This window comes from Chelonoidis abingdonii, chromosome 2 (assembly GCF_003597395.2).
Source record: "Chelonoidis abingdonii isolate Lonesome George chromosome 2, CheloAbing_2.0, whole genome shotgun sequence".
Taxonomy (NCBI): domain Eukaryota; kingdom Metazoa; phylum Chordata; order Testudines; family Testudinidae; genus Chelonoidis; species Chelonoidis abingdonii.
The window spans coordinates 43,147,123-43,157,447 of NC_133770.1; the positions used below are offsets into that span (position 1 = coordinate 43,147,123).

Sequence of the window (10,325 nt, forward strand, 5' to 3'; positions counted from 1 at the left end):
CATATATCAACATCTAACCACAAATATATTAATTTACACAAAACTGTGATCATTCACAGAGTGGTGGGAGGCTTACACAAAATAGGATTCCTCCACTTTTGAAAGTTGGAGTATCTCTGGTCCTCTGTTGTTACCTCTGAATCCCCTTTTTGTGTGTGTTTTGAGTTGTGCTGCTAATAAGCCTGGTAGATAGAGCCAGGTTTTAAAAAACAAAAACAGCACCAAACTCCCCCACCCCACCCCAAATCCACCTGCTGAAAAACATCCAACCAGCTAAGTCAAAGATCACCACATATCCCTATAGCACATTATTTAGGCACAAATCCCCTCTGTGGTGTGATTCAGGAGTAAGTCTGGATTCCACCACTGAACAAAGTCGGGTAAGCAACTTGGGGCACTCAGAGCCCAATTCTGACCTTTCTGACCCAGTATAAATCAGCAGTAACTCCACTGACTTCCGTAAAGTTACAGCAGTATAAAACAAGTGCAACTGATATCAGAATTAGGCCCACAATGTTTAGTGTCACATCCCACAGAGGTCACAGATGTAGTCAAAGAAGTGGCTTGCTAATGGAAGTCAGAATTGCGCTTTGCTGGTGAGAGGCTCCGACAGGCACGTAGCTGCTTGATCTATCTGAAGCCATTCAAATACTTAACTTGGCACAGACTGGAAAAGAAGGGACTTTGCTTCTGTGTTACTGAGAGACTGGGATAGAAAGAACAATTCTAGAGGTAGGAAAATAAAGGACATATTTTAGCCAATGCATAGAGTGTGAGAGAGGAGCTTCTTCAGTGAAAAACAGGTCAGAGAGCAGAGGATATAGGTGCCTAGAAGTTGTGACTCCACCTGTTGGGCTAAAAGTTACAAGATGCTAGGCCTAAATCTCTCGGAAATCCAGAGGCATTTCCTCCTGGGTCCCTCAGTGCTGTGGAGACAAGAGTGCAGCTAGATAGAGCACCAAGAGAGGAAAGAGAAGGGGGGCAGATGCTCAAGAGAGCAGAACAGGAGAAGCAGCTGAGAGAGGAGCTTGTAAAGACAGCAGGGCATTTTGGAGGGGATAATGGAGAAGGGCATAGAAGAGGGCTCTCCAGAACTCCAAAATAAACTATTGTTTTATTGCTTTAGAAGCAGCAAAGCATTGGCAGCAGAGCTGTGTACGTGACTTGCAACTAATGACTCCTCTGAATAGGAAGGAGCATATTATACTGTCCACACTCCAGCAGGGTCACAACTGCTTCTAACTGTTTCCCCCATCAGGAGCCTTTTCAAAAGTCTGTGTCTCTGCCCCTCAAGCAGCTCTGCTCCTGCTCATCACTGCCATGCGTGTCAATCCTCTCCTTCACCTGACAGAGGATTCCACAAATCACAGCCAGAGGGGCAAACATTTCTACCACATTAGTTTAAAATGTGTGCATTAAGGCTGATAAATAGAGAATGATCAGCCTCTGCAACATAAAGTGTGTCTTAAAGCATGAGACCAGATGCATTTTCACACCAACATCCACATTCACAGCACAGACAGAGCAGACACTTACCCAACAGCTGAAAGGCACTCTGAATGAGAGAGAGAAAAACTAAGAGCAGGGAGAGAGTCATCATAAATGTTTGATTATTTTCTTCCCTGCCACCAAAATGAAAGATGAAGAACTGTGATCAGTTTCTATCATGAGGATATTTCTGAAGTGAGTCAGGTAGCAGATCCTCAGCACTTGTGAAGGGCCGATAGATCAGGGGAAAGCTCTGTGCTCTAAATGATAAGGAAATATCCTGTCACATGGGGTGTTTTGAAATAACAGGAATTCACAGTTCAAACTTTGCTTTCCTAAGCTAATTTCTCTGCAGAGGGAAGAGTCTCCAACAGAAAGGCAGGTGATAAAGTGATGACAGATGAGGGCAGTTTTTCAAGGACTTTGTTAGTGATTTTCCAAGTAAATCAGCCCTCAAATGAGGATACTGGTGAGCATGAAGTGTCCAACCAGCAGTGAAAGAGCAGATTTCCTTCTCTGCCTTCACAGCTAAACCTTAAACTTGAACTTACTCACCATGCTGACTTGTAATCTCGTTACTCCTGAATTTACAAATGGCTGTAATATAGAATTTTTAGACAGAGTATCAAATATCTCTTCCTCTCCTTTAATAGTATATAGATATATTTGGAGTGTGAAAAGATTTGCTTCTAAACTGCATGTTTCCTAGTAGCACAGGAGGATTACGGCACGGCTGAAAAGTGAAATGTTAAAAAAAATAAAAATTGAGATGTTCACTCAGCAGAAGTGTGTGTACCACAGCATTTATGGGGTGATACCGAACCATAAACAGGCAGGACATTGGGAAGCAGTAGGGAGGAGGATGTAGAGAGGGTACAAAAGGCTCTGGGGCGTGTACACTCCCCTTGACCCAGCAATTTTCTTAGCAACCCTGATAAAAGTTGATATTTCTTTGCTTTATTGGGGGCAATAGCCAGTAGCATCTAGCTAACAAAGGGATTTGAGAGGGAAGTGAGGGACAAAAGAAAAAAATCAAAACACATTTAGAAATGAAATGAGGTAATTCAAAATGGAATGCCATTTTGAGAGAAAATAAATAGGCATTAGAGCAGATGGACAAGATCCTGGGTTTCCTACAGGCTGGATGAGTGCTCAAACCACCAGACCCTAGAGACATTCTTCACTTGTTCTCTCTCTCTGACCCAATGACTAACTATTTATCCAAAGTGGAACAGTTTCAACAGGAGAGATTGGGGGTATCAGAATATCCCATAGCTCAGTGGCTGGGGCACTCATCTGAGACTTGGGAGATTCCTGTAATCAAATCCGTTCTTCCCACTCAGGTGGAGGGGGGACTTGAACCAGTTAATACTCTAACCACTAGGCTGGAAGTTAAAAAGAAAGTCCTCTACTGCCTGCTTCTTGCAAGAAACACTTTAGGCACCTGGCCCCAAGATCAGGTTTCCAGTTGAGAATCCCAAGTACAAATAGTTGCCTCCTCCAGACTGAATTTAAGCATCAAATTCCCTCAGAGGGCCAGGGCTTGGGACACATCTCTGTCCTCAGCATTTCCCATTGGCTTTCTTTGGCAGGAAGCTGCCTAACAAGCTGGCTTTTGAGTATCCCAGTCTTAAGCACCTATCTCCCTTGATTCATTGTATAAGAAGCTGGAGCACCAAACTGAGGCTCTGTGAATTCCAGTGATTTCCTAGGCACCTAAAAGTTAGGTGTTGTGTGATGCTGAGTGTCACACTACCTAAGTTCCTTGATGAATCTAGCCCTAACAGTCTACAAGTCAGCAATATTAATTTTCAAGATACAATATAGATTACATTGTGCTTCAATGATATGGCATTCGGTATATGAATGTGCAGGCTTTTGGTATGTCAATTGACTAATATATGCAGTGGCATTACATAATTAAATACAGGCCACCATAGCATGATCTTATAGTCTGTTTTAAAATAGTTGCTGATTATTGTTGTTGTTGTACAATAAAGCACTTGTCAGAAATCTAACTACTTAGGGCCTGATCCTCTATTCCTTGTGTACCCTTATGAAGTTAACCGGAGTTTTCAGTGTTCAAAGAGTGCACCTATTCTTTTCAACATTGCGGCAAAGCCTCCTGACCCCTCCTTGATAAATCAAATGAAGACACATTTTCCCTTTTTTATATCTGTGACTATTTCTAGTGTTAACAGAAATTTTAATCTGACTGATGCATCACAGTTTAAAAACCACTCACAAGCGTTCTTGCTGGGTGGGTGGGTTTTTGTAAGCTCAGCCAGACTCAGTGATCTGCAAGGAATTCAGGCAACAATACTGGAAGAGAGCTCAGTTGTGCCTGTAGAACACAGCCTGCATTGTGGAGCCCCAGCTCTGTGCAGGAGCAGTGGGAAGCAGGCTTCCCCAGCGCACACAGGGTGAACATCCCTGATGCTACACTCATGGAGAGCAGCATACTGCCCCCTACAAGCTGGCCTCGCTGTATGGGCTGGAATGGAGGAGGAAGGCAAAAAGATGAATTTCCTTCCTGTTCCCTTGAGGGCACTACAGGGGGACAATAGAGGGACCACCCCGGTGCTTCCTAGAACACAGAGAGTGAACTCCTGGCTCCATCAAAGTCAATGACAAAATTCTCAGGCTATTTCTACCCAGGGCTTTCCCATGCCAGCTGACTCAGGCTTGCAGGACTTGGCCTGCGGGGCTGTTTCATTGCAGCTAGATGTCTGGGCATGGGCTTGGCCCAAGTTGGGGACCCTCCCACCTCACAGGGTCCTAGAACCTGGCTCCATCCAGAGCCCAGATGTCTACACAGCAGTGAAACCCCACCCCCAGGACCCCAAGTCAGCTGGCATGGGGCAACCATTGGTGTCTGGTTGCTGTGTAGACAGACTCATTGACTTCAGTGGGGCCAGGATTTCACTCAGGGACTTTAATTATGCTTGGCTCTTATACAGGCCATGCAAGGTGGGTGAGGCAAGGTCTCCTTGTGATCTCACTCACATTTATGCACCCACAAAATGATCAGGCACACTCTAGCCCAGAGAGGGAGAGAAATAAGTGGGAGAGAGACAGGCAGGAGGTCATTCTAGGCATCTTCAGCAGGGATACTAACTCCCACCATAAAGAAATCTGACAATACTCCCTTCCTGAATAGTACGTATTTCTGGCCATCTAACAAGGCATATTTTTACTGACAATAGTCAAATGCACACAATTGGAAGTCCAGATTATAGTGTATATTAATTGTCAGTTTGGAAACTGCATCTTGAAGAAATATTTGGATTTGTACAGTTTCCCTTTCTGGCTATGCACTAGGCATCAATTATTTATTGTGCATTGCATGACCGTCATTGGCTCAACACTGTACAGAGATACAGGAAGAGGCAGTACCTGTCCCTAAGAGTCTATCCTCTAACTCAAATACAGACAGTACAGTACAGACATGAGCATTTCCCACATAATCCACCACATTGGAAAAGCCCACGCATTCAGATTTCATAGGAAAGGATTCACAGAATCTTTGAAAGAGGGAGGAATTATTTTCCTAAATTATCCTGCCATTTTTTACTAACCGCTAGCAGTCCAAGAAAACTCAGCTTGAGCTAGAACAAGTTATTCTGAGCTTCCTAATGGGGAGGAGTGTCTAATGCAGCTGTCCTAGCTGTACACATTTGTGAGACCCGACCTCCAAGCCTGGGGTGTCTTGCTGTTTGTTTCGCTATAGATCACTGGAGGGGTGGGCACTTTGTATTATATTCAACCTTGGTGTAAATATGTATAATTCCCATGAAAGTGTCTCGGTCAGATCTGGGTGATTTAGTGAGGTTAGCTACACACGACTTACCCACATGGACACAATGCATACATGGGCAGGTTTCTGGAGAAGAGTAACTAATACACTGAGGGGATACGAAGAAGCTGTAGTAGACTAGCATGTGTGTGAAGCCTACAGATGGACAATACAAGATAAAGAAAGAGCAACTTCTACTGCATGCTTGTTTATTCCGAACTAGTATAGCTCAAAAGTGGCTTTTTAGCTCTCCCGGGAGAGCTACCTATAGACCACGGGGTCCAACTGAGTCTCAGATTATAATAAAATGAAGGCACCAACACACATCAAGTCTGATATAACGAACAGCTAATGACAGGACAGCATTTGGCACATACTCTAGATATATATAAACTTGTCATCTCTCTCTGTGTGTGTAGGAAGCTACCTCTCCCAGATCATGTTTGGACTGGCAGGGCCAACGTTTTTCTGAAGCAGGTCAGCCCATCTCTAATTCTGGAACAGCCTGTATGTATAATGAATGACAGTATCCCTGGCAAAGTACACTGAAAGGTGTGACTGAAGTCAAAGTGGTTCTTGACTTTTGACAGTCAACAGGAAAATGGAAAGATCTGTATAATTAAAATCATACCCAGACCTAAAGCCTAATGTCCATTCTGCTTCAGTGTGAACAGAATTATTTCCCAAGTCTCCCAGGTGTATATCCAGATACATTTTTTGATGCCATGCCTAAGCCTATACCTCTAAGAGGACATCTAGTGAGACTACACTGATGATTTACTATTAATCACTTTGCTTTTACATTATAGTGAAACATACAGTCACCAGAAAATGCATTAGTCAGGTCTGCATATTATATACATAATTCAAATAAAAAATAACCCTGTGTTAGAAGTACATTAAAATTGAAAAGTCAGGAAATGCTAAAGTTAACTGTACTGTACATGCTAGATAGGATTATTAGTTTCTCTGAATGTTATTTTTGGGCTTATTTTGGCACATATTTTTTTTACTGAATGGGGACATCATACATTCTAAGAAGAATTTTGAGGGGAATATTTCTCTGAGTGAAAAAGAAAATCAAAGCACTGGTTTCCACTATCAGAAATATCTGAGCTATCATGAGCTCCATTAACATCCCATTGGGCCGAGCTAGCCATTCTGGACTGAACTAATTCAACCCATTTTATCCACTATGTCTGTTCGTTTAAAAAAAAAAAAAAAAAAAAAAAAAAAAAAAAGGAGCTTCCAACATGATCCCTTTGCTGCAAAGAGGAGAGAGAAACTTTTTTTAAAAAATTTAGTTTGTTTTAAACACTACATAAATACTCCAAAGACTGTGAAATGTTTCCACAATTTAGTTCTAGTTCACAACTTCTCAGATTCAGGTTGTAGCTGGCCTATGAAATAAAAAAGAACAAACAAGGGTTCCCTCTCCATAGACCTCTGGCACTTCTGGTTTCTTCACTGCCATGCTCAGTTTTTGTACCCTTCCTGGGATTTTAAAGCCACACTGCAGTGCAGTAAATGTGTCAGTGGCCTAGTAAATAGTCCATAATTTTTGAAGTTACAATATGACATGAACTGTGTTTATATGTTTAATCATTGATAATAAATTGCAGTATAGTTTTATCAGTGTAGCAATAACATTTATATGAGGTTCAAATATCAAAAGTCAGTGAATATGAGGATGCAATAGAAATAGAAAGACAACTTTGAAATTAATGTAACATTATATACATCAACAACACTCCCTTGTCTTGAATATTTCGCTCAGTTCTAGTCATCAATATGAAAAAAAATGATAGAGGCAATACAAGCAGTTCAAAGATGATACAAATGAATAAATGCATGAAGATATTTCCATATCAGAAGAGAATGAAAAGGCAGTTTAAAAAGGAGATGGGAAAGAGGGGACGTGATAGATGGACATAAAATAGAGTAGGTTAGTCGGTCACTCCTATCTATCGTCTCATAATACGGGAACAAGACAACTACCAAAGACATTTAAAGGTGACAAACTTAAAATATATTTCCTTCATCGCTTTTAACTTGGAGCATAATCCATGGAACCCATTGCCACATGATATCGGAGGCCAAGGGTTTTTAGAACTCAAAAAAAGAACAAATGGCTATATGAATGAGACCATCCACAATTACACCAAATAGGATAAGAAAATGTGTAAAGGGTGGACCCCCTCATCCTTCAGGATGTAAAGCCAACCTCCAATTGACTCGATTAAGGAAGAAGTTTCCCCATGAGCAGGTTTTCCCTTAATTGTCAGTTACAGATTAACTAGACAACAGATCTACTCCTGTACAGCAATTTGTATGTTCCTGTGTGACAAGAAAATGCCTGAGAAATGTATGAGTCAAAAAGTCCTATTGGCTATGCATGAACAGCAAGAACATTTCAATGTCCTTTTTATAAAATAAAAATCTATTCCAGCAACTTCACGGTCATGATGAGCGACTGTTTAACAATCCATTGTGCACATGTGACAGATGACATTTATTTGGGTAAGGAAATAGATCTCACTTTCATCTCAAAGGGATTATTATATTGAACAATAACCAGAAAAAACATTTAAAGGGAAAGAGCTTGCCTTTATTATAGGAATTTAAATTAAATACAAGCAATGCTAAGGTATTTCAGTATTTGAAGCATAGACAATGTGTAGTATTTTTGAGGAAAATGCTGTCTCAGGTTTCAGTAGACTGTATATACCATTGCAGTTATATTAGCTTAACGGACAATGCCAGATTAAATGTCTTACTCAGAGAACTCTTGAACACTCTCTGCTCAGAGCTGGCTGGAAATTTTCTGACATTTTTCACTTGAAAAATATGGATTTGATTAAATGCAGAAATGCATTGACTGACAATTTTTTGTCAACTAAGTTCATTTCAGTATTTCCAAAACAAAAGTTTTGTGAAATTTCATTTCACAGGAATTTTGGAATTTTCAAATTTTCATTCCAATTTGGAACAACAACAAAAAAAATCAAAATGTTGGAATTTTCTGCAGAACAGAAATTCTGAGTTTCAATCAACTCTATCTCTATCTGTGCCTCTCTCTAATAAGTATCCTTTTAAGTACATGAAAAGATCCACAAAATGGCAGTCTGCAGCATATCCAACACTGGATATCATTATTACAGTAGGAGACATTTTTTTCCTGAGACGATTTTTTTGGAGAAGAATGCAGATTTGCAAACACCAGAACATTATGCGAATTCATGTTGATTTTTCTGGATTGTTTTAGTTGAAATAAAACCTAAACAAAGTCTAAAACCCTCAAATAATTTCTTTTTGACATTTTCAAAATTAAACATTTCAATTCGTTTTATTCAAGATGATTTTTTGTTTGAATATTTCCTTTTTTTATTTTAAAATGTTAAAAAGTCTCAAAATCAAAGCAGGACACCAGTTCAGGTTAAAAAAACTGTTTGTTTGTTTTTGACCTGAAATATGTTTTGGGGGGGTTTTTTTGTTTTTGTTTTTTTAACTTTTTGATTCTCCGAGAATTTTGAAAAATTTAACTCTCTCTTCAACCCCAACATATTTTTTAATTTTTCAGAATTGCCAGAAGGCCATTTTCACAGCTGTAATAATTAAATTTATTTTTTTATATTTTGCCTATTATACAAAGGCATTGAATTTGTCGCTCCTTCAGAATCACTGGGAATTGAGGGTGACCAGAACTTCCTAGGAGACACTCAGTACCTCTGAGGGTCAGATTCAGAATTTGTATGTGTATAGTTCCCAACTACTGGTTGAATGGTACACCCATTTTAGGCCTCGTCTACACTTGGAAATTAGGTCAGTATAACTACATTGCTCAGGTGTGTGAAAAACCCACATCCCTGAACGATGCAGTTAAACCAACCTAACTCCCAGGGTAGATAAAGCCACGTCAACAAGAGAATTACCCCATTGACCTAGCTATCACCTCTCAGGGAGATGTATTACCTTTGGCAATGGGAGAAGCCCTCCTCTTGATGTAGGTAGCATCTTCACTGAAGTGCTACAGCAGTGCAGCTGTATCGCTACAGCATTTTAAGTGTAGACAAGCCTTTAGATCCATTAGATGTTAGGCTTCAGTATGTCTAATCACGCTTCTGGCTACAAAGAACATACTACTTTATAGCTACATAGTCATGAATGTTTCACTGTGTAGAGCTAAAATTATAGGAAGTGCTGGGAGCACCACTTATTATTAAGGTTGCTCAATACTTCCTATGATAAGACTCTGTTTTCAGTGGTTTATAACTTGGTCAAACTTTTAAACATTTGGACAAAAAAAAAAAAAAAAAAAATCTTGCCAGGTGTCTGCCTTGGGCTGAATATTTTTGGAAAATGGGCAGCTGTTACTGAGAACAAGGTGAAATATACATTGTTTTGCCCATGTTAGAAAAAAAATTCAAGTAACCTTTTCTTTGAAATGCTCTAGTACACCAATGCTTTGGAGAAGGGACTTTAAATTTGGTAAGAGAATGACCTTTGGGTCAAGGATGTGTCTTGCGCTGACCCTGTGAAAAATTCACCCAAATTTGGCCAAGTTGTAATACCTTGAAAACTTGCAGTTTTCACATGCTCGGTAGAAACTTGCTAGAGATTCACAGCTAAATTCTCTAAAAAATTCTGCCCACACCAGGCGTACTCCAGTCCAGGGCCAAGCAAGACTTTCTCTGGAATTGCAGTTCTGGGCTGCTGCAGAATCAGACCAAGATGGGCACCAGAAATTAGAGCAGGGAGCCTGTCTCTCCTGTGCTCTCAAGGGCTGACCCCTCTGGGCCCAGGCAGCATGGAGGAGAAAGTTTCCTGATACAAATGCAGAGGGGACAAAAGCATGACCTGGGGGTATTTGTATATAGAGCAGGAGAAGTAGATTGAGAGCTAGTCTACACTATCACACTATACTGGTGCAGCTGTGCCACTATAACATGTCTGGTGAAGACACACTATACCAATGGGAAAGCAGTCTCCCATCAGCCATATTACTCCATCTTGATGAGAGGCAGAAGTTATGCCAGCTGGA

At 40.5% G+C, this 10,325-nt stretch overlaps 1 protein-coding gene across 1 annotated transcript in view; it reads right to left on the reverse strand.

The window, feature by feature from the left end:
* LOC116826252 (macrophage mannose receptor 1-like) overlaps window positions 1–1,711 on the reverse strand; it is an 88,628-nt gene extending 86,917 nt beyond the window's left edge. The window contains exon 1 of the mRNA XM_032782890.2: window positions 1,537–1,711. Within this exon, the coding sequence (XP_032638781.1) occupies window positions 1,537–1,600 (64 nt within the window). The 5' untranslated portion in view covers window positions 1,601–1,711. The remainder of the gene's footprint in view (window positions 1–1,536) is intronic.
* Between the last annotated feature and the right edge of the window lie 8,614 nt (window positions 1,712–10,325).